Below are 25024 nucleotides of genomic sequence, written 5' to 3'. Positions count from 1 at the left end.
ATCTTCTACTCAAACCTCTCATGACTGGAGCCCACAGTGGTCATTTATTTAAATAATATTTATACCTAATTCGTGTAAAATGCATGAGAAAATGTATAATGCACTGTTAAGAAACAGCACACGTTATCTACAATTATTAACACTACCTTCTATTAATTTATAAGCACTCCAACACAAACCAGTGGTATAATCGTATGTCACTTAACTTTTTTGATCCTTAAGGTCCTTATCAGAAATATATCCTTAATAACTAACTAGTTTGGGTTATTTGAAAAGTGGAATGTGCTTGATGATAGGTATGCTCAATAAATGATTATTTTTATTTTTAAAAAGCTTATCTAATGCTTGCCATGTGCCAACCACTCTTTCAGGTGCTTTTTTCAAATAATGAAATCTTATAATAATCCTCCAGAGTAGATACTATCATTATTCTCATTTAACAGATGCAAAGACTGAGGCAGAATGTTTAAGCAACCGGCCCAAGGTTAGATGGCCAGGAGGTAGAGAGCAAGAATTAGAACCCTCGCAGTCTGCAGTCTTTGCCAGGCTACGTACTTAAAACATTAATTATTACTTATAGGAAAACTCTGCAAATTGCAAAGCGCTCTACTACCAGCCTCAGAGCTTCACTCAGAGCTTCCCTGACACTCAAAACCCAGTAGCACATAATTACTTGCTTCCTGAAAGTTGAGTGGTACCCCGACGGGCACCTCCAATGCAATGGTCGGCCCTACCCCCTGTCTTGGCCCCGCCCCATCCATTTACTACGATGGCCCCGCCCCTCGTCCCGAGTTGCAGCGAAGGCACCGAGGACGCCTCCCGGGCTTCCACGTACACACTCCAGTGCCTTTCCTCCTTTGAGAACACATCCGGGTCTCTGGAGCAGGTGCCTCAGGCCCCGCCCCTTCCCTTCAAGCCCTTACTCCCACTTCCGGCCATCTCAGGCCTTTTCCGCTGTTTCTCTGAAGGCCTTCTCCTTACTCTCCGGGTGGTTCTTTGACCGTGGCCCAGCCCCTTCGCGCCCCTCTTCCGAATCCGGCGGCTTGCTGTCACCCCACACCTCCCTGATACTCGAGACGGCTCTTGCGTGCGTCCTCTGAGGGCGCCTCGGACTGAGGCCTGCCGCGCGCGGTGATTCCGCGCAGACCTGACCCCGCGTCTCAGCGCAGCTCCGTCGAGGCCGCCGCCGTCTCAGGATGCCACGGCCGGGGTCTGCGCAACGCTGGGCGGCTGCCGCGGGCCGTTGGGGCTGCTGGCTTCTCGCGCTGCTACTGCTGCTGGTTACGGGGCCCGGCGGCGCCTCCGAAATTACCTTCGAGCTGCCGGACAACGCCAAGCAGTGCTTCTACGAGGACATAGCACAGGGCACCAAGTGCACCCTCGAGTTCCAGGTACCACGGGCCTGAGAGGCCCCGCGCCCCAGCTCGCCGCGGCTCCTGGGTCGCGACTGTAACCTGCAGGGGTGCCTCCCTCCTGTCCGCGTTTCTCCGTTCTTTGGCTAGTTCAAGAATCACCTCTAGGTAGCTGATGCAGGGCATTTGGCTTTCCTTTTCTAAACCTTGGACAGGAGACATTTAAGACCGGATATTAAGATATGTGAATTCCAGAAATGCTTCCGCTAGCTGTGACTTTTTTTGCCCATTCTTCTGTGTCCTTCATTTTAAAGCCTATTGAACTTACTTTCTTAAAAGATTTCCTTTAAAAAAAAAAAAAAGTAATACCTGCTCTAAAATGCCCGATGTCAATCACCCACTCTAATTTACACCTCCACTTTAATCGGATTTGAGGTGCTGCCAGTATTTATTTCATTGTTTTTCAGTTTTTCCGGTGATATTAGGACTCTTGGTTAATGCATTTCTCTCATTCTAAGAACTCCATTAGAAGCATCCGCAAAAGGTGTAGAAAAAAATTGTAATAAATTAGAGGCCCCTTCTCATCTTCGGGATTGTGTTAAAAAAAAAAAGGAACTTTAGTCAACAGAATGTGATGTCTTTAGTTGAGTAAAACTAATGTTTCAATTTTCACTCATAGGCTCATTTAGCATTTTAGCAGCTATTGAGGGTTAAGTCCTGGTGATACAGAAATGACTTAGGATTGCTGCCATCATTTTTTTATTCCCCTCTCATCCTACCCTTTTTAATTAGTACCTGCCTATTCACAAACCTGGTTTTTGGTGTTGGTGGTGATGTTGCTGTGGTGGTACTGGGGATTGAACCCAGTGGCACTCTATTCCTGAGCTACATCCCCCTCCTTTTTTATTTTGAGACAGGGTCTTGCTAAGTTTCCCAAGCTGTGGCGTGGAACTTGGCAATTTTCCTGCTTCAGCCTTCCAAGTTGGAATTACAGGCTTGTGCCCCTGTGCCCCATTTAGTGTATTTTAAGAGCAGGAAATAAGGAATATGTGATCTAGTCTTTGGAATCATGGAAGGCTCCTTTAGAAAATAATTTTAATGGTGAACTTTAAAGAATGAGTTGTAAATACTTTGATAAGAGAGATGGAAATAACTTATGATAGGAGTGAACCTAGAGAATTTGAGAACCACAGAGAGGTCATTATGGTCAGGAATAAAGAGCCAGAGGAAGGGAGTTCAGCAGGGGCCTGAACATGTAGAGTCTTGCTGGTCATGTTGGGTTTTTTAGTTTTACTTAGCAATATGAGATGCCATCAGAGGGTTTTAAGTAGTTCAGTGATGTTGAGGTAGGATAGAGGAGTGAAAATATGATCAACATAGGATGCATGGATTATAACTTAAGTAAGGTAGAAAGGGTGGGTAAGGTGTTTCAGAGAAGACCTGTAAGGCTAATGAAGAGACTGTGATGTCCAGGCAAGAACTGATAGAGGCTTAGATTAGAGTGGTAGCAGTGGGGAAGGAGTAAAATGAAAGGATTGGAGATAATGTAATAATAGGTAAAATCAGTAGGACTTGGTAATGATTTGGCTATAGTGCTTGAGGGAGAAGAGGCTAAGGATAACTCTTAGGCTTGCTTCACTTTATGGATTAAGACCAGGAGACAAAAAAGAAGATAGCAGGAATTGTACTATAAGTGTAAGCTAAAATTTCCTTTATTTTGAATTTAATAAACATTTCTTGAATGCATATATATATAGATGTTGTCTATATGTTGAGGATGCTATAAGAGCTAACAAATTAGCATCTGTTATGTGTATATAGTATGCCAAGTGTTTAGGTGTATTTGTTAATTCTCAAGAAATTTTTTTTTTTTTTTTTTGAGGGGTTACCAGGAATTGAACTCCGAGGCACTCAACCACTGAGCCACATCCCAGGCCTAGTTTGTATTTTATTTAGAGATAAGGTCTCACTGAGTTGCTTAGTGCCTCACTAAATTGCTGAGGCTGGCTTTGTTCTGGGGGTTTTTTGTTTGTTTGGTGGTGCTGGGGATTGAACCCAGGGCCTTGTGCATGCAAGGCAAGCACTCTACCAACTGAGCTATATTCCCAGCCTCCCCTAAAGCTGGCTTTGAACTCATGATCCTTCTGTCTCAGCCTCCTGAGCAGCTGGGATTACAGGTGTGTGCCACCACATCCAGCAGGAAATCTTGATGTGAAATAGAGTTTTTATTCTTGTTTTATTGGTGAGACTCAGGCATAGATTGGATAAGATCCAAAGTCACCAAACTTAAAAGCAACAGAAGCAATTGTACAATCCCAGGTTAAACTTTTAACTATTTTATTATATTACCTCACAAAGATAAGAGTTACTTTTTTAAAAATATTTTATTTATTTTTTAGTTTTTGGCGGACACAACATCTTTTGTTTGTATGTGATGCTGAGGATTGAACCTGGGCCGCACGCATGCCAGGCGAGTCACTACCGCTTGAGCCACATGCTCAGCCCTGATAAGAGTTACTTTGACCTCAAAGAGCTTTCATAGACAATTAGAGTTATATAAATGCCAAAATAAAAGTGTGTACAAGGTAGAACAATGGCAGAGAGCAGAAGGAACATTAAGGGAAATTTAATTGAGGAGCTGATGTTTGGCTAAGTCTAGAAGGATAAATAGAATTTAAATGCTCTATGATATGACAGAGGAAGGAGAAAGGGGCACTCTAGGCAGATGTATTTCTGAGAGTTCTAGCAGGCCTGAAATTAGCCTGAACTCTTACACTAAAATTTGTATGCGGTACTGCAATATAATGAATAGTAATAGTTTTGCTTTGTAAATGTGGGTCTCAGGGCTTTGTGGGTGATTTGTATCAGTTTGTCAACATTTTTTATTTTTTCATATCAACAAGATAGATGATTTGCACTGGGTTTCTTTGAGGACTGCCCCCTTCCCCGCCAAAGGCTATTATTGAGACTGTTTGCTTAGTAAGAATATGCCTGCCTATGTAACAGAGTATTTAAAAACCCAGCCTACATTCTATTTTGGGTTCCCTGGCTCTGAGGTATTGTTTGCACTTTAGAATAGTTCCTGATCTGAGAGAGATCTTGACTACAGACCTCACGGGGAAGAAAAGGAGCCCACACCTGACCTCTCCAGACAGCCTTTGTCAATGATGTTTTGTATTGTACTCTTTACCTGTAGTAAACTATCTATTTGCAAGCATTCTTGAGTAAACAAATGTTGTTGAAATGCCACTGTCAGTGCAGATGTGAAGCAAAAGTTCAGAGAACTTCTGGTAGTCTGGTATTTTAGGAACACAGAACGAGCAAGGTTATGAACAAAAGAGATGCCAAGGCTACAGGAGGAACAGGAGAATGGTACACCATTAAACAGGTTGGGATTTTTGGTAGGCCATGTGAATTGTCAAAAGGTTTTTAAATGAGTACTAAGTGCAAGGACAGCATAGCCCCTGCTACATTACAGCCCAAAATGGGAGTAAGGCCAAAGCAAAAAACCCAGAGTTAGGGGGAGAAGAGATTAGATTGTGGGAAGACCTTTTAGGAAATTATAGCAACAGCATATTGTGGATTAGGAATGGGACAAATTTGAAAGAGGCAGTAAGATCAAGAAATTTCTGTCATTGTTTGGACAGGTAGGAACACTTAAGTTTGGGATGATCTGCAGTTCCAATCATAGGTGACCAGAGAGGTTTAATAGGGTACTATTAACTGGAATAGGATTATTTGTTTGTTTAAAGTATGATGAAAGAAAGGTGAAGTAATGATCAGTTTTGATACTATACAGTTTTTATGTATGTATTTGATTACTCAAAATATAATGATTGAGGATGAATAATTGATTATATCAAAATGAAGTCATTATTTTTGCCTGGAGAAAAGATTATTGACTTTTTTGGGGTGGGATAAATGCCCACTTGATGAGACACTTTTTTAATCTCAAAACATTTCATATGTAAATATTTACATATTTTTACAATTCCCTAAGTACATAATTTTATTATCAAAATGATCCTGTAACATAGTTCAATTAGTTGTCACCTCTCTTTAGTGATGAAAGGTCACATAAATAGCAGACCTTTCTTTGAAGTCCAAATTTGACCTCTTTGTTATAAGGATGTAGAATGTAAATATTATGTTAACCAGGAGAGTTGAAGCTTAAAAATAACAAGCTTGTTCACCTAGGCTCATGGTAGTTAGGAACTCTCAAACCTAATGCCTCTTCCTCATCACTTCTTTCTAAATTAAGTGATATGTTCGACTCATATTTACTAGCACAGTTGTCTGAGTAGTTTAAAGGGCAGTTTCTATAAAGCTTTAATTTAATTGAAATCTCCTTTCAAGTTTCATCCACTGATGAAAATTAAAAACTGTAAAATTGTCTTTGACAGAGAAAGTCCTTTGCCCATACATAACCTTATTACCATCTTAACAGGAAACCTGGCTAATTTCTCAAGCTCATGAGTTGCAGTGATTTTTTTTCTCTCTCTCATAGGTGATTACTGGCGGTCATTATGATGTAGATTGTCGATTAGAAGATCCTGATGGTAAAGTGTTATACAAAGAGATGAAGAAACAGTATGATAGTTTCACCTTTACAGCTTCCAAAAATGGAACATATAAGTTTTGCTTCAGCAATGAATTTTCTACTTTCACACATAAAACCGTATATTTTGATTTTCAAGTTGGAGAAGACCCACCTTTGTTTCCTAGTGAGAACCGAGTCAGTGCTCTTACCCAGGTAAATTAAAAGTTAGCAAAATAATGTTGATATGTTTAAAAAAAAGAAGTAAATTGTAACTTAATATCATGCATGAATTCATTGGTGAATATAGAATTTTGACATTTTAACACAATCTTTGAAACTTAATTCTTAAGGTAGATTAGTCATTTCACAGACAGCTTCATATTTTATGTAGAAAATCAATGTTAAGATTTTTATGAACATTTAAGTGTAAAGAAAGGAAGAAGCATTAAAATAAGAGATTATTGTTAGTTTTCCATTGTTGAAACAAAATATCTTGAGATAAAAGGAGAAAAGGTTTATATTAGCTCCCTGTTTCAGAGATTTCTCTCCATGGTTGCTGACTGTACTATTTTTTGGGGGGGGGTGTGGGGCATGTGGAGAGACAGAGTATCATAACTAGGAGCACTTGTCTAATGTCTAAATGATGCCTAAATTAATATGTAAATATACCACACAGTAGTCTATATCATACTTACTCAAAATAAATTTGCTATAACTTAAGATAAAATGTTGAAGATTAATTATAAATCATCTAACAATAGTTATTGAAGGTAAATTTGATTTTATTTTTTAAAAAGGTTAATAAGAGAAAGATAGTGAAAGAAATTTAAAGCCAGTGAGTAGATATTGCTTAGGTGATGAGAAGTTTTATTTCCAGTTCAAATACAGTATAAGCTTAGATTATATCTAAAAGGTAACTTAATAAGTTATCAGAAGAAATTATTTGCCACGTATTTGTTAAACTCCGCGTTTAGAAATTCTATTGAGTCTCTTGCTAACGTCCAGGTGATAGAGGCAGTTAGAAAAATGTATAAATTTTTATATGTGCTTTAATTCATAAACCTAGTGTAAGCATTAACAAGATACATTCAAATGCTCTTATTTTTATAAAGTTCTCTTTAGGATTCTGTGTGAAAGGCACTTTGCTTAGTAAACTGATTTTTTCCTTGGGATTATTGTTTATAGCTTAACCTATATCTAGTTTTTAGTGAATTTTAACTTACATAAGAAAGTAGCTATTCTATAAACTTAAGCGGGTAAATAGGAAATGAGTGTTTTACTGTAAAGCAGTTTAGCCTCCTTTATTCGTATCACATTTTTAATCTTTGTCTCATTTTTCTACTTTCAAAAAGCTAGTAAATTTCATATAGTAGGGTTACTCATATAGCAATTATTTATACTTTAAAATTGAGAAAAATCTCAGCTAGTAAGTGGAGAATAAATGAATGAATTTCACTCTCACCATTTGTTATCCATTAATAATGCAATAGATCTAGAATAGGCAGGCACTGATAAAATCATAAGATGAAAGGCTGATAAGAAACTTTGTAATGGATGAATTGAACTGATATCACTTAAATCTAATGGTCATTCTCCAGTGGAGAAAAAATCAACATTATGTACATTGTGATCATGTGCTATAAGAAGTATACAACATTATGAGGAGTTCCCTGCTCAGAACATTACACCTAAATTCCATCAAGTCTCCAACTCCACCTGTCAATTTTCAGTAATTACAGAAGATAAGAGAACATCATGGGAATGCAATCAGCAGAATCCAGGAAGTGGGAAATACCATAGGTCCTCTACCCAGTTTCTTCAACAAATAGATAACCAAGGAAACAAATAGATAACAAAGGAAAAGAAACTAAAGGTTAAAGAAACTTTAAAAACTTATCAGCCAAATGTCTGTCGGTGTTGACCTTATTTGAACTCCAATTTGAAAATAACTTTGAGATATTAGAGGAAATTTGAAAGCAAATTTGCATTTATTGACTTGCTAGAACTATTTTTAATTATGTGTAATGCCATTGGAGTTACTTTTGAGAGGTTTTTTAAGTGTTATCTTTTAGAACTGAAGTGTAAAAATATTTGTAGCTGCAATGATAAAATATCTGGGATTTGCTTAAAATGATTGAGGAAAATAGGTGGGGAGAATATAGATGAAACAAGATTAGCTCTGTGTTAATAATTACTGATATGGAGTTCATTGTACTATTCTTTGTACTTTTGAATATGTATGAAAATTTCCACTTTAAAAGTGTAAAAAAAAAATCCTGCACATCTCAAAAATTATATGAATTCATGTAACTTAGTTCCTTAATGTCTGTGATTTTTCTCTACTCTGGCAGTTCTTAATCCAAATTCCTGGAGAGGATTCAGAAGGATTTTACACATTCTGAATTTGTGTCAAATCCTTGCTTTTATTTGTACTTGCCAAGTGCAGAACCCTTGAACTACATTTCATTTTGAGAATTCATAGAAAGCAAAGAAATGCTAGAAGCACCTCTTTCTCTGTCCTTAGAGGTTACTTGTTTTAGAACAGTTTTGGTAATTTTTTATTCCTAGGGACCTCAACAGAACAAGAACAACAAAAACATATGAGTATTCTAATAGATAAATCCAATTTGTCAACATTATACTTTCTCACATTTTTAAAGCACCTTTAATTGAATTTTTTATAATTATTCCTTTCATACTTTCATTGGTAGAACTTTATTAAATGTTTAAATTACTTTCTCATCTCTGCATACCTTAATTAGAATTAAGGCAAATTCAGATTTTTTTTTAAATTCTTAATACATGGTTTGTGAAATAAAATAGTAATAAAGTATGTGTTTCATCACTGGATTAAAGTTTTAAGCAATAAAAAAATATTAAACCCTGGTATAAAAAAAATTAGACACAAATATTTTAAATAACTTTGATGAACTCAATCTGTTTTTATGCTATTCTTCCTAATTCTTTGAAGAATTTGAGCTTGGAAGTCTATAGCTACCAACCTTAGCTGGTAAGTATTTCTGGTTGTTAACTTAGTATTCAGTCTACCACCTTACTAACACCACACCTGTGTTAGGGATAGACAACTGCTTCATAGTATCTCTAGGCTTACAGTTGGTCGTTGGGGGAATGAGTAGAAGAGTTACATTGCCAGGACAGCTGAGGTAAAAGTGAGTGAAAGATTGAGTGCCAGTTTATGAGATTGTTAATATAATGAGAAATTGAGATCAAATTGAAAGTTAAGATGAATATGCTAGATATGGAGTATATAGAAAGTACTAAATATACTAACTGAAAATATTTCTCTTTAGATGGAGTCTGCCTGTGTTTCCATTCATGAAGCTCTCAAGTCTGTCATTGACTATCAGACTCATTTCCGATTGAGAGAAGCTCAAGGCCGAAGTCGAGCAGAAGATCTAAATACAAGAGTGGCCTATTGGTCAGTAGGGGAAGCCCTCATTCTTCTGGTGGTTAGCATAGGGCAGGTATTTCTTCTGAAAAGCTTTTTCTCAGATAAAAGAACCACCACAACTCGTGTTGGATCATAACTACTTTTTAAGAATTGATGCACCATTGCCACTGTAATATTGCTGTCCTCTAATTTTAGGTACTGAAGAACTTAATATTGGCAACATTTTAAAATTTTACTCATGCAATTGTTGGGAGAGATGTACAATGCATATCCCCAAACTGTGGAAAGGACACCTTTTTTAATTTGTAAAGATGGAAAAACTTTGGAACTTACTTTGGGCTATTCATGTTAAATACTCAACACCAATGACCTACTTTTTTTTCTTGGTTGTTTGTATCTACTCTTCACACACTAAACTTTGGTATTTTGATTCCTTTTAGCCATTTAAAAGTACTTTTCTTATAGGTAGTTGATATTTTAAAAACCTTAAATTTAATCTCTACATGTGTTATGGAGGGAGAAAACTGCCTTTAAATTGTTTATAGTGAATAAAGTTGTTTTTAAGAAAACCAAATGTGATTAACTGTAGCCCAAGCCCTATTCTGCACTGCTTAATTTTATGGGGGGAAAAATCTACCATAGAAATGTTAGTTAACATTGATACAATTTTTAATTGATATATCATGGTATAATTTATTTCTCACTAGCTTGTAAAAATATCAGATTTTTGTTTTGGGGTTTATTCTGTGATTTATAACTAGCTCTATATATGGTTTTCTTTTTTTATATAAAGGCATTCTTACACTTCAAACAGTGGTTTCTGTAGCAAAATAGAGTTTATACAGACTTTAAAGATGAGAATGTTGTAATGGTAGAATAATTTGAGACACTACAGTGGGGGCAAATGAAACAGGAAAATTTGTAGTGCGTTATCTGCACTCATTACATTTCCAGTGCTTTTACTAAGAAAAAAGTTTAATTGACTAGTACCTATCCTTTTGTGGCTTTAATGTCTTCAAGTCATTTCCAGCTTAAATTGACAATTGTAATTTAGTATCACGTAAGTGCCATATATTTTATCCTCATAGGTGTGATGCACTGAGAAGTTTGGTTTTTTTTTTTTCCCCCTATCTTTGCTTTCCTTTTTGTTTTACACATTTTGTTTCTATAATCTCTGGTTAGCAACCCTAAAATGATTTAAAATTGAGAATGCTATGTGTGTGTTCTATTTAATAATTTTTATTGATCTTCATTTAATGAGAAATAGCTCATTCTTTACAATATAGGTTTTAGACTGTTTGTATCTTATAACATGTATGGATTAAGCTAATTGAAATAAAGACTTTTTTCCAAATATTTCAGAATAGAATACAAGACAGTGCAAAATTGTGTAGCTATTTAAGGATTTTCTGGTGTTTAAAAAACAAAAATTGCAATTGTTTTTCTTCTGTGCCTCCCTTCTTCACCCAAAGTGATAACTACTAAACAAGACTGTCATATTGTAGACTTTGATATGTGATACCATAGAACATTGATTGAATAACAGTTCTAGTCACTTAACCATTACTGACTAGATGCTGACTCTTAATTCTAAGATGACTTAAAATGCATATATATATATACACACACATATAAATACTTATATATGTATATAAGTATATATATATAAGTATATATATATATATACACTTCTGCATGTAAGAACAAAATGAATTCAAGTTATCATGCTTGCTAATATCAGATGTCACAGTGTAGCAAGGGGTGAACATGTTTTCAACCCTTTAATATTCTTAAAGACCAAGTAGCTATTCCTTAAACAAAATTTATCAATGGATTAAGAAGAGAAGTTTTGCAGATTTATTTTTATTCGGGTTCTTGTGTCAAAGTTGTCCTTCAGCTTTGTAAGCATCCCTTCATGTTTAGATATGGAAGTTTTGAGCACTAATGTTAATGTGATTGATAAGTATGGATATATATAAAATGACATTTTCTGGTTGCCCATGCACTCTAATGGCTTTGATACTTACACAATAATTAAACAGAGTCAGGTATAGATCTTGCCAAGTTTGGCATAGATAGTGCACTCATTTAACCTGTGCCTCTCCGAACTTCATGATATCAGACTATTATCACCATTTTTGATGGAACTATTGAGATATATTAAAGTTTTTGAAATCGCCCCTGTTATCTTGTTGAAAATAGTTGAGTGTTAGTCTAATCTCTCCATAGCTGACTAAATTTTGACAGCTATCTAATTAACTGGGTATGTAAATATAAATTTAAAAATACATATCCAAGACATAAATGCTAAATAACATTTTATTTTCTTCCTCCTACTACATAGTCTGCAGCTCATTTTTTTTTTTTTAATTCTTTCATAATTTGTTGCAGCAGTTTCAATTTCCCAAGTATTTATGTTTGGGCATATGACTCAGAATACATATTTGAATATGATAGTTGTATATATTTTTAAAGTAGAATAAATAATGGGAAGCAACTTGATACACAGGTTTATACTAAAATTTCAACTGAGTGAAGATACATTTTAAAATGTTACTTTATTCTGTACATTCTTTTTCTATTAAAGAAACATGGTTTTTGGTTTACAGCTTTCATCTGGGCTTGATGATAATCAGCTTCGAAAATACAATGGATTGAAAAGCAGTTTTATTCTTTGAAAGATTTCATTGAAATGTCTGTACTATCTGTTTCCTTTTGGTTTGTAAACGTATATAGCATTTATAGTTGAATAGGACAAAGCGGACCCTATGAATTTTGTTTTCAAAAATTAAATTAATATATAAATAATTCAAAGGGGTTTTTCATTTACTTTTAAAAAGAAAAAATAATTTCTCTAAGTTAACAGATGTTGGTTCCACGGAATTGCACCCATCATTTTCTCATAGAATAAAAGAATCTTTCAGCAAACTGACTTCACTTGTTTCTGTCAGGATTTAAATCTTTCTAAAGCTCCTTATAAACACATACTTTGGAATAGTTCTGTAACAAGAGTAATCATTTATTTGGTATTTCATTAAGCTCTCTGAGGGACTAACCAAGAAAGACAGTTAAAGAAGCACATTGCCTCATTTTGTATCTACTCTTTGCATTTCTTATTGAAAGTCTATATGGGTGAAAGACACAGGCCATCAATTGCTCTGAAAGACTCTTAAATTTTTAAGTAAATTAACTTTTAAGTTGTATAACATCCAGGAGCATTGATTATGTTTTTCCCCCTTTTCCTTCATAATGCAACCAGGTGAAAACATCTGGTTCCTAGGCACAGCTCTGCAAAAATAGCAAGGAAATGATAGTAAATATAAGTTAACATTTGTTGAATGCTTACCCTGGGCTAGGTGCTACACTAAGTATTTTACTTACTTATACATTTCCTTTTTGCACTAATCTTATGAATTAGTATATCAGGAATCTGAGACATAGAGGTTACAAAATCTCATATAACAGATATTAGCAGAGTCTGAAATGAACCTTAGTTCATTAGTCAGTCTCCAGAGCCCTTCTTTCTCAGCCCCTATACAGGATTGCCTAAATACCAATTTGGATAAATCTGTCATAGAGGTTCAGTGCTTAGGAGTCATACCAAGTTGAATCATGATTGTATGAACTTGCACAAGTTTTCCATGTTTCCATGTCTTCATCTGCTTCAGTATAATAAGAATGAAATATATTTATTAAACATATAGGATGGATGTCTCACATACACAAGCACTGTGTAACTATCTGAGTAACTATCTTTCTCATCAGTCCAATTCTAAATCTTCAGTTATGTTCTTAATGTGGCATCTATTTATATGGTTCTTAACCTGTGACACTAATATGAAAGTGTTTAGATGTTTATCACCAACATAATAGTCTGCTAGAAGTTTAAAAAATGAAGATAGTCTGACCTTTAGGAACATAACTTGGTTATGTTAGGTTAGCTATGTGAACAACAAATATAACTGAAGTATTAGAGCAGAATGGACTTTAGGGGTCCGAGGTATTTCAAAGCTTCTAGAGGAAGAAGAGAATAGATAGATCAAAAGACTTATTCTTTAATGAGTTTAACTTCATATTCCACAAAGGACACCAATGGTTGTGTGGCTATGCCAGTCAATGAGCTGTTTAATTTCCTATTTATTCATGGAGTATTATCCAGTTCCTGTTACTACAGATTGGAAAGCTTATTGGGGTTGGGGATGTGGCTCAAGCGGTAGCGCGCTCGCCTGGCATGCGTGTGGCCCGGGTTCGATCCTCAGCACCACATACAAAGATGTTGTGTCCGCCGAAAACTAAAAAATAAATATTAAAAAATTCTCTCTTTCTCTCTCAAAAAAAATTTTTAAAAAGAGAAAGCTTATTAACAACAATGGAGGTGATGTTTGATCTCTTAAGTAACTTCATCTTGGAATCCATATTCTGGAGGAAAATACAGGGATGTTATTCTGTGTTTCAGTCCACATTTTTCTACCCACAAGATACTATCATTAGGAATCATTTTTTTTTCTTTTCCTTTTTTTTTTTTTTTTTTTTTTTTTGTAGTGCTGGGGCCTTGTGCATGCAAGGCAAGCATTTTACCAACTGAGCTATATCCCCAGCCAGGAATCAAATTTCCTGCTGAGATCCAAATTTTTTAGAAGTAGCACTTGTCTGGTATAATCTGTTTTCAGTGCTGATAATTACTGATGATCACTACTATTTAAAAAAGAAAAGGCACCAACGTAAGAATTTGATAATGGTTTAGAGAATAAAATTTCACCGTTCATTTTGGCATAGTTCAGCTCTTTATATAGTTTTTTACAAACATTTTTAAATAAATTGATATTCTATATAACAAATTTTTAAACTTTTAGAACTTTGAAATCTGTCAATACATATACAATTTAAAGAGAAAATTATGAATTACATTCATATGCAATTCTCAGGTTAAAAAATAAAATTTTATGAGTACCTTAGAAACCTCCCTATGCTTTCCTCGTCACACCCCTGAATCTAGAGATAATCATTGTTCTTGTAATGAAAATAATTTCCTTATTTTTCTATGTATTTTTTAGCTGTTATGTGTACTAGTTCTCACACCTTTTGTTAAAAAATTTCCAAACCATGACAAACTCTTGCAGAGACAAGTTAGGTATTAGCAATGTCAGATTGTTCAGTGTTTCTTAATGCTTACTTCTGTACATACTTAACTTTTCATCAGCCTATAATAGTTCACTAATCAGTGTCTAGACTGCACTTTTGAGTATGCTGATCGATATCTGCATTCCTTTAAAATGTTACATTCTAATTAATAAGTAGAATGTTACACATTTTGTGACTCAACATTGAGAGTCATCCGTTGTATTAGCTAACTTTGTCTTACTTGTGTACCTGAAACTAGGTGTTTTAAAAGAAGTTTATTTAGCTCACAGTTTTGAAGGTTTAAAGATCCAGATTAAATAATCATATTTGAGAAACTGTGGCTGGAGTATTTGTCAGAGGGATAAATCATACTGAAAGACAGGAAGCCAGACATCAAAGAGAAGACAATCTTGCTTTTTATTATTTTTATAACAGCCCATTCTTTAGGAAAACTATCTTATCTCCACAAAAACTACAAAACTATCTTATCTCCAGTTCAGTGCACCCAATGGCCCAATTACTCAGTAACCCACCTCTTAAAAGATTCTGCCCCATGATAGACCAAGCACATCCAAACTGTGGCATTCATGTTTGTGCTGTGGCTGTGATTTGTTTTCTTCACTGGTAGTAGTCCATCTTAGTAATATACCAAGCTTATATGTCTCTTCTACTGTAATGGTATTTGTATTGTTCCAAGTTTTTTACTATTATGAACAAAGCCACTGTGAACATCCTTGTATATAAGTTCTATTGTACATGCATAGGACCTTGAGAATACATCTAGGAATGGAATGGATGGATATGTGTTTCTTCAACTTCACTAAGTAATACCTAACTTTTCCAAAATAGTTATATGTCAATATTTGCACAACTAGTGTTAGAAAATTCCACATTTGGGGGCTGGGGATGTGGCTCAAGCGGTAGCGCGCTCGCCTGGCATGCGTGAGGCACGGGTTTGATCCTCAGCACCACATACAAACAAAGATGTTGTGTCCGCCGAGGACTAAAAAATAAATATTAAAAAAATTCTCTCTCTCTCTCTCTCTAAAAGAAAATTTTTAAAAAAAGAAAATTCCACATTTGGTATTGTCAGACTACAAAACTTAAAAAAAAATCCTCTGGATATGTAATGGGTAAATTCCTGATCTGAACATCTGAAATGCACTATCACTCAAACACTTATTAATTTTGAGGCATTTCAGATTTCTGATTAAAGATTTGTAAACAGTAAAACCAAATATTTCAAAATTCAAGAAATAACCAGTCTAAAATACTTCTGGTCCCAAGCATTTCAAATGATGAATATTTAACATGTAACTCCTTATTTAATTTTCATTTCTTTGAATTAAGTATCTCCACATCCTTTGGATTTTCTCTCTAGACAAATCCTGTCCAAACCATTTGGCCATTTTTAAAAATTAGATAGCTTGAATTTTATTTGGAATGTTATTGGTAAAAACAAGTCTTTCTAGACCTTGTTCTTCAAGATTTTGACTACCAGCAGTCCTTTGCAGTTTTGTACAAATTCTACCATTAGTACATCAAATTTCAACTAAAGAATATAAATCTGTTAAGATTATGATTGGAATATATTTAGTCTGTGAACAATTTTCTGTTTATAATAGTGCATTTTCTGGTGAACTAATGTGTAATCTTTCCAGAGTAAAAGTCTTTCTTAAATTCTGATAAAGTTTTATGATTTTCTTCACAGAAGAAGTTCATGTATTTCATTAAATCAATCTTGTTTTCTTAATTCTTCATATTTTTTGATGCTGTTATAAATGGTATCTTGCCTTTTTTTTTACCCCTCTGTCCTACTAGGGATGGAATTTATGGCCTTGTACATGCTAAGCAAGCACTCTACCACTGAGCTATACCCCACAGCCTTTTTAAAAAATTTCTTTTAAATTTTGAGACAAGGTCTCACTAAGTTGACCAAGCTGACCTCAAACATGTTATCTTCCTCATCTATCTTCCTGAGTAGCTGAGATTACAGGTTATGGCACTATATTTGGCTTAAAAATGGTATCTTTTAAGTTTTTTATTTTTGTTTGTTGCTGATATATTTAAATACAGTTTTTTAATTGACTTTACTATTCAGCAACCTTGCCAAATTCTCTTACAGATTCTAGTAATTTATCTGTAGATTCTTTTGACTTTATATATAAAAGTGTGTTTCATCTACAAGTAATAATGAATTTATTTGTCTTTCTGTTCTCGCATCTTTTTTTCTTGTGAAATTGCATTCGTGGGGACCTCCAGCACAATATTGAATAGAACTGATTTTAATAAGCACGGCCTGTTTTCCTTCTATTCTCTGGGAATGCTTTTAAGTCATCCTGTAAGCAAGCATTTTAAAGTCTTTTTATTAAATTTAGAAATGTCTCTTCTAAGTTTGAGAAGTTTTTTAATCATCTTAAGTCAGGTTGAGTTTCATCAAAACTTCTTACTATATATTTTGAGAAAAATCATGTTTTTTCTGCCTTTATTCTTTTAATGGGGTCAGTTATATAAATTGGCTTCCTACTATTAAACCAACTGTGTTAAGTCAGCTTTTTGTTGCTGACCAAAATATCCCATTAAAAACAACTTAGAGCAAAAAAAACATTTATTTTGACTTATGGTTTCAGATGTTCAGTCCATAGTCTGCTGGCTCCATTCATTATTCTGAGCCTAAGGTGAGGTGAAGTATTATGATAAAAGGGCACAGCAGAGGAAAGCTGCTCACCTCCCAGTAACAGGGAAGCAAAGAGAAGGAGGAGCCAGGGAACAACACATAATTTCCAAGGGCCATGTACCCAGTGACCTAACTTCCTCCAACCATGACCTGACTGCCTAATTACCACTGGTTAGCCCATTCAAATTAGGGTGGACTGATTAGGTTATGGTTGTCATAATCTAATTTCATTTTCTGCACTAACAAAGCAGCCAACCTCTTCCTGGAGTAAAACCAACCTAATATGATATGGTTCGTTTGTTTTTACTATTTGGATTTAATTTAAGATTTTTTGCTTAATATCAAGGTTGTATTTATCTTGCAAAATGAGTCAGAAACTGGCTTTCTTTCTATTTAACAGAAGAACTTCTATATGATTTGTATTACCTCTTACTTAAATGCTTAAAGTGAAGTGTTGTTTGGGCCTCATGTTTTCTTTGAGGTGCTGATTTCATTTTCTTTTATCATTAGAGTTCACATTTTTTTTGTTTCTTCTATAATATTGATAAATTGAATGTTCTTAAAAAGTCTTTCCATTTCAATAATCTGTATTTTAAAATTTATTAGTGATGCCAGAGACAGGAACGGAAACTTTAACTCAGTGCTGGTAAAACAGAATCAAATCTAGTGAGCACAAATATACAGACTAAGCTTTAATTCGATGAGGTGGGGGCAGACATCCCTGAATGGAAGAGGAGTCAAAACTGCCCCTGAGCAAAAGAACGAGTCAGTCTCTTTTAAAGTAGCTGGGAAGGGTGAAGAAGGGTCTGACATTTTTACGATAATTCAAGAGTTTCTTGTGGGAGACTTGTACCCCTCTGATATTACCTTACACCTGGAGTTTATGATTGATCTGATTAAGAATAAAGGAATGGGACAAGGCATATGTTGTAAAAGTGGAAGAGTAGGAAAATACTTTTAGTTGAGGTTACAGCATGAAAGATTTTAACAAATTAACATTATGAATTAAGGCTCGAGAATTTATGGTATCAGCTGGTATCATTCTATACCTGGTGTTTATGGTTGGTCTTATTAAGACCAGTAGGGGTAGGGAAAGCATGTTAACAGTACTAATTTTGCCAACCATGAACGTGGGATGTCTTTCCATCTTCTAGTATCTTCTTCAATTTCTTTCTTCAGTGTTCTGTTTTTCATTGTAAAGATCTTTTACCTCCCTGTTTAGATTTATTCCTAGGTGTGTGTTTTTGTTGTTTTGTTTTTGAGACTCTTGTAAATGGGGTTGTTTTTCTGATTTCTTTCTCATTTTTGTTTTTGAGACTATTGTGAATGAGGTTGTTTTCCTGGTTTCTTTCTCAGCAGATGCATTATTTGTGTATAGGAGAGCTATTGGTTTTTTATATTGATTTTGTATCCTGCAATTATTTGTATTTTCTTTATTTTTTACTTGATCAGTCTTACCAGTGGTTTATCATTTTATTATTTTTATAGCCAATACTTTTGTTTTTTCTTCTTTGTTATATATGTGTTTTCTGTTTCACTGATTTCAATTTTTTAAAATTTTCTAGGTTGAATTTAATTTGTCATTATGTTATTGTAGTGGATGTTTAGTTCAAATCCTTAATTTTATATTCCAATTCACATATTTAAAGTGTAGAGTTCCCGCCAATTGCTACTTTATCTCCACATTGTTTCTTATGCTATATAATAAATGACAAATTAGAGCATAATTTATTATCATAATCTCTAGGGGTCAAGGATCTAGGCATGGCTCAGCTGGGTCCTCTCTTTTGGGTCCTACCTGGCTTCAGTTAATTCACCTGAGTTTGTTTTCATCTGGAGCCCAGAATCTTCTTCTTGACAAAATTCAGTTCCTTACAGCTGTAGAACTGAAGCTACCAACTATTTCAGGTCTCCCTTCTATAAAGACAGTTTACAGCATGACTGTTTGTTTTAAGGACAGCAGGACGACATCTATTTTGAGTCTCTTCTTTAGGGGAAACCCTGATAAGGTCAGATCCACCTGGTATCCCTTACCAGATAATCTCCCTTTCAGTTAACTTAGAGACAACTGCATAGAGAGTTTAATTGCATCTACAAAATCCTTTCACTTTTGTCATAATATCCTGGTAATGTCATAGGAGAAGTGGTGTCTCCAAAGAAGGGTCTGAGGAAGTCCCTGAGGAAAGGAGGAGCTCAACTTAGTACCCAGCATGGTTCTTAGCTTACTTGATGGAAAAGAATTTCATCACACACCACTCAGAAATATGGAAAGAGGTTTGTTTAGGAAAACATAACACATTCATGGGAAAATGAAGGTGATCTCAAGAGAGAGACACACCTTGGGTGTTCCTGGCTCTTCTTTAAAGGAAACTTAATGTGTGTTGGGTATGGAAAGGTATGTAAGAATAATATCAGTCTGGTGGTCTCAGGATGATTTATGGTGGTCTGGTCATTCTCAGGACTCTGGGGCTGACATGGTCTTCATTATCTGATCAATAGATAATGCTGGAAAGTCCCCTAAATTATAGATTTTTCTTTTACATAATAATTTTATTGGGGATTTAATTAACAGTACACAGGTAGATTTATAGAATTGTCAGGAATTTGGGAGTAATAGGTGTGGAAGGCAGATAGGATTAGGGCGTTACAGGTCTAGAAAAGCATGTAGAACTTCTAAGTTAAAATCTTATTTTCTTGTCCTTCCTTCATGTCTCCTTTCTACCTATTTCTTATTCTATCCTTCCTCACTAAGAATCAAGTTACATGTAGTACCCACTCCAAAGAAAGGACACAGGGCTGAGAAGGGATTTCTACACCTATCTTAAAATTCTTCCTAACACCAGCCACATTCTATAAGTCTCAATATCTAGCATTTTTGTTAATAACTCCAAGGGATTTTCTGATCTCAGTTCTCCTTGCTCTTTGATCCGTAGATATTTGGAACTATAATTTTTAATTTCTAAAGATGGGTACTTAAATTCTCTCTTATGATTGATTTCTACCCTAAGTACATTGTGATCAGAGAATGTGGTCTCCATATGAATTTAAATTTTTCTTGTGTGATAGCATGTTCCTAGCCCATGCTACTCTTTGTCTATTTTCTTGTTTTCTTTTTGAATAGATTTTTTAAAAATTACTCTTTTCTGTTTGTTAGAAGCTGTATATTTTTCTGTTAATGGTTATTCCTGGCTAGAAATTTCAATATGTGTGTGTGACTTATGGCCATAGAACACTTTAATTCTGTCTCCCTCCTAATTTATGTGCTATTGTCACACATTTTGTATCACTTTAAATGCAAGTCGCTACTATTGTTTATATAGTTAATATTCATTTAGATTTACCCACAAATTTGTCACATCCTTTGTACCCCATTCCTTAATGTGCCTTTGTTTAAAATAATTTTCCTTCGGCCTGAAGTATAACATTTAGAATTTGATGTGGTTACTCTGGTGGCAAATTCACTTTGTTCTTGGTTTTTGAAAATATCTTTTTTTTTTTCCTTCTTTCTTGAAGTGCAGTTTTGCTGGGCATAGAATTCCAGGTGGATTGTTATTTTGAAGATGTCTTCCCATAGTATCCTGATGTTTTTTGTTGCTGTGAAGTTAGCTTTTAGTTTGCAGCTCCATTGAGATTTGTCTTTCTTCTGACTGCTTTCAATTTTCTTCTTGTATTTAACTTAATAGTTAAATACAAGAAGTATATTGAGGATTAAGCCCCATTGTATTTTCCTACTTGTACTTTATTTAGCATCTTAGAGTTGTCAGTTGATATATCAGTATCAAATATAAATAAATATATATAAAAATATATAAAATTTTTATATTTTATTTAGAGACAGGGTCTCGCTAAATTGCCTCACCCTCCTGAGCTGCTGGGATTACAGGTGTGCACCACCGTGCGAGGCCCTTTGTTAAAATTTTGAGAGAGTCTCACTAAGTTGCTCAGGCTGGCCTCACACTTCAATCCTCCTGCCTCAACCTCCTGAGTAATTGGGATTACAGTTGTGCACTATTGAATCCAGTTTCAAGTCTGTACCCTTTGACCAATATTTCCTTGTCTCTCCCACAGTGGTCTTTGGCAATCACCCCTCTACTCTGTTTCTGTGAATTTAACTTATTAGATGACATATACATGTGAGATCATGTAGTATTGGTTCTTCTGTGTATGTTTATTTACTTAGTATAATGTCTTCCAAGTTTCTCTGTGTTGTCACAAATGGCAGAACTTCTTTTCCTTTTTTGGCTGAATAATATTCCATTCTGTATTAAGTACCATGGTTTCTTTATCCCTTCATCTGTTGATGCACACTTAGGTTGTTTCCATATCTTGGCTATTTTGAGTAATGCTGCAGTGAACAAAAGGATACAGATAACTCTTTGAGATATTGATTTCATTCCCTTTCAAGCCCAGAAGGGGTTGCTGGATTGTACGGTAGTTTTAACTTTTTTTTTTTTAGGAGAAATCCATATTGTTTTCCAAAATGGCTATATCAATCTACATTCCCCTATGATGGCATTATTTCCAGTGGGATTTGCTGGAAACCTGGTAGAATGTTTTGTTATATTAACTCTCCTGGATTTAATCTATAGATTCTACCTAACCCTGGGATGTGATTGCTGGTATCTCTGCTCAGTTTTTATTTATTTATATTTATTATTAGTTTTGGCTTTGGTTTTACTGTGAGCATTACATGTGTGAGTAAATGTAGCATATACATATGCCTGGCTTCCTAGGGGTACCCTTGTGTCAGCATAGTTTAGTGGTCAGCCAGTGATCAGAGACTGCATTCATACACTTCAAACTTGGAAGGCATATATTCTCTGATGAATCTTTATGACCTGAGACATACATTCAAAGTTCAAGGTATTTTAAACTCTGTCTTTACTTTTTTGCCAGGTCCTCTTAAGTTTCTTCTACATGTGTATTCAGCCTTCCATTTAGCTAATGATGTGTAGAGTCTTTTCATTGAGTTCTCTCAGATCTTTTCTGCATATAAACACAGATTTCTAGTTAACAAGGAATGTATAGAGATCTTGAATTCTCTTGTGTTTTCCCTGTGTAGGCTTCCAATGATGTGGAGATATGTGAAAAGCTTCATCTTGATCCTTGATGGCTTTCTTATTTCTAAGATCTCCCTATTAAATTTCTGGCTAGTCCATTGGTTTGATGCTCACTTCTGTAAAACCATGATCTCAGGCCAACACAGCTATGAGCTTTCCCCATTTATTTCCTCCTAAGTTTGTAATTTTTTTTTTTCTGACAGCATCACTAGGTCTGACTTTTTGCCATGTAGTCCAAATCAAGTTAGCTTGCCTTCCAACAGTATAGTTCCTGGTTTTCATTTTCCTCCCACTCTGGTAGTACTATTTATTATACCAACTGAGATATTTTATATTTATAGCTATGTACAATTTTGACGATTTTTGTATGTGGTTTTTTTTTTTGGGGGGGGGGCATTTGATAATGTCATCACTTCACACCATCACTAAAAGTCTCACTTGTCCATTTTTATCAGGTTTGGAATTTTATTTTATACTACTTTCACTCTGCCAAGTTAGCCTATTTTGTGAATACTGGCTGAGGATGTGAGACTGTTGGAACAGTGATAAAGAACTTTATTAATACTTATAGCACAATGAATAGTAACTATTATCAGAATATTTTCTTTGGTTCCTCTTGCCCACAAGTACTATAGGGGTGACATGAAGGGGCCTAAGTGATGCTATAGATGCAGTGATTTTGTGTCACCGTTGAGGAATAATGAGCTAAGGAATCTACCACTTTTATATCAAGTAGTTAGCCAGTCTCAAGGTTGCTCACTATAGACACTACCCCAAGAAATGGATAGTGGAGAGTATTAGTCAGAGTTGGCATGCCCAGCAAGACATGCAGGAGCACTAGAAACCCTCAAAGGATAGCACATTCATCTGAATAATTTATTGGATGAAATTGTTAACAGTATCCTAAATCTTTTGGATATGATCTGCAGTGATGTCTCCTTTTTATTTCTGGTATCGATATTTGTCTGTTCTCTCCTTCCTCCCTTTCTCCCTTTTTTTTGAGTGATTTCACTGATGGTTTATTTAATTGTTCTTTTCAAGGAACCATCTTTTGTTCTTATTGAGCCTACTTTATTTTTTTTCCTTTAATATCTGGTTTTATTTTATTAGTCATATTTTCATTATTTATTTAGATTCATTCTCTGTTTTTCGTCCCCTAATTTCCTAATATGAACATTTAGTTAACTTGATTATCAGGTTTTGTTCCCCTAATACATGCATTTAAGACTATAAATTTCCTTCTATTATGATTTTAGCCATGTCCCACAAGTTTTTTGATACATAGAATTTTTTTTAATTTAAATTCTAGATGGACACAACATCTTTATTTCATTTATTTAAATCTATGTGGTGCTAAGGATTGAACCCAGTACCTCACACATACCAGGTGAGCACTCTACCACTGAGCCACAACTCCAGCCCCGATACATAGAATTTTTAATAATATTCACATCAAAATATTTTTACTTCTATTATGGTTTATATTTTGATCTATGCATTATTTAGAAATGTATTTTTTCCCAAAACGTAGGTGATTATTTCTAGTTATCTTTTAGTTTTGATTTTCAGACTAATACGAAGATGGTCAGAGAATTTTATTATTTCAACCTTTAAACTCCTCCCCCTCACACACACACTTTTAGTACTCAGTGTTGAACCCAAGGGAACTCCACCAATGAGCTACATCCTCAGGCACTTCTCCCTCCTCTTTTAAATTTACTTATTTTGAGACAGATTCTCACTAATTTGCCCCTACTTGCCTCAAACTTGTAATTCTCCTGCCTCTGTTTCCCAAGCAGTTGGGATTATAGACGTATACCATCATGCCATGTTCAACCTTTCACATTTTGGCAAACTTGCACTATGGCCCAACACATGACCCAGCTTTGTTAATGTGTCCTTGAATATGTATTCTGAAATTGTATTGGGTGCCATAATCTATGTATGTCAGTCCTTACTGATTTGCGTGTGTGCGTGATGAGACTCTGAAATATCCAGGGAAATTATAAACTGAAGAGGACAGAGGATTGAGACCTTGAAAACAAGAGCATTTAATGCAAAAAGGTTGCAAGGGTGTGAAGCCATTGGAAAAATACTTAACATATCAGAGAGCTGTCTTTTCCCTGGTTCAATTAGCTCTCCCCACTGATTCTGCTTTCATCCATTTATGAAGTAGATGCATCTGAAATTGTCTTACTCGTTTATATGTCTTTCTGATTCCCAGATCAGACTATAAAATCCCCATTAGTACCGGTCCAACATTTCTCTTGTTCACACCATATCCCTAGTGTTTAGATAAGGCAGTCTAAATGTTTGTGGCATAAGTGGTGGATTTTTTTGAAAACTGGAGAGAAAATGCAATTAAATTTGAAACCAATTTAATATTTTCTTGGTACAACACATGCGTATGTTATGAGGAACAATGCAAAATTTAGAGCAAGTTAGAAAAGAAAATGGAACAGCTAAAGTCAATATACTTTGACATTAGTTCTGGTTCATTTATGCCCTTAACATATGTGGTGAATGGGGAAGTTCATGTTGATTTAATCTGTCATCAGTGGTATTTTAATGAAAAAGTTTGAGAAACACTGATTTTTAAGGTTTTCCAGAGAAAAGGGAATACTCTGAGGAACCTGAAATAGAAGAATTTTAACAAGAGCAATAAGGTGAAGTGGGGTTGGCAACTTCAGGGAAATAATTAGAAGAGGCAATGGTCAATTGCCAGAGGAAATAAGGGCAACAAAAGTATCAATTGGATTTAGTAACAAGAGACCATTGTTTATCAGAACAGTCTTGGGGGAATTGTTGGGAGGTATAATAAGAAGAAACAACTGTCAGAGGATAACAAATGGGTTGACATGG

At 35.0% G+C, this 25024-nt stretch overlaps 1 protein-coding gene across 1 annotated transcript; it reads left to right on the top strand.

Annotated features, from left to right (window-relative positions):
- Positions 1–898: 898 nt before the first annotated feature.
- Tmed7 (transmembrane p24 trafficking protein 7) lies at positions 899–12236 on the top strand. Its single transcript, XM_027941054.3, has 3 exons — positions 899–1391; positions 5860–6105; positions 9204–12236. Exons 1-3 carry the CDS (start codon positions 1197–1199, stop codon positions 9438–9440), a joined length of 678 nt encoding a protein of 225 aa, XP_027796855.1. The 5' UTR covers positions 899–1196; the 3' UTR covers positions 9441–12236.
- The last annotated feature ends 12788 nt before the right edge of the window (positions 12237–25024 follow it).

The sequence above is a fragment of the Marmota flaviventris genome, chromosome 5 (genome assembly GCF_047511675.1).
Source record: "Marmota flaviventris isolate mMarFla1 chromosome 5, mMarFla1.hap1, whole genome shotgun sequence".
Classification (NCBI taxonomy): Eukaryota; Metazoa; Chordata; class Mammalia; order Rodentia; family Sciuridae; genus Marmota; species Marmota flaviventris.
Note: the sequence above shows the minus strand (reverse complement) of the source record. Positions and strands in the feature narration are given on the sequence as shown.

Excerpts from the sequence above, each read along its gene's own strand:
- Tmed7 (XM_027941054.3), top strand. The coding sequence starts at position 1,197 with ATGCCACGGCCGGGGTCTGCGCAACGCTGGGCGGCTGCCGCGGGCCGT. Across the intron at positions 1,392-5,859 it reads AGTGCACCCTCGAGTTCCAG|GTGATTACTGGCGGTCATTA; the intron begins GTACCACGGGCC and ends TCTCTCTCATAG. Across the intron at positions 6,106-9,203 it reads GAGTCAGTGCTCTTACCCAG|ATGGAGTCTGCCTGTGTTTC; the intron begins GTAAATTAAAAG and ends ATTTCTCTTTAG.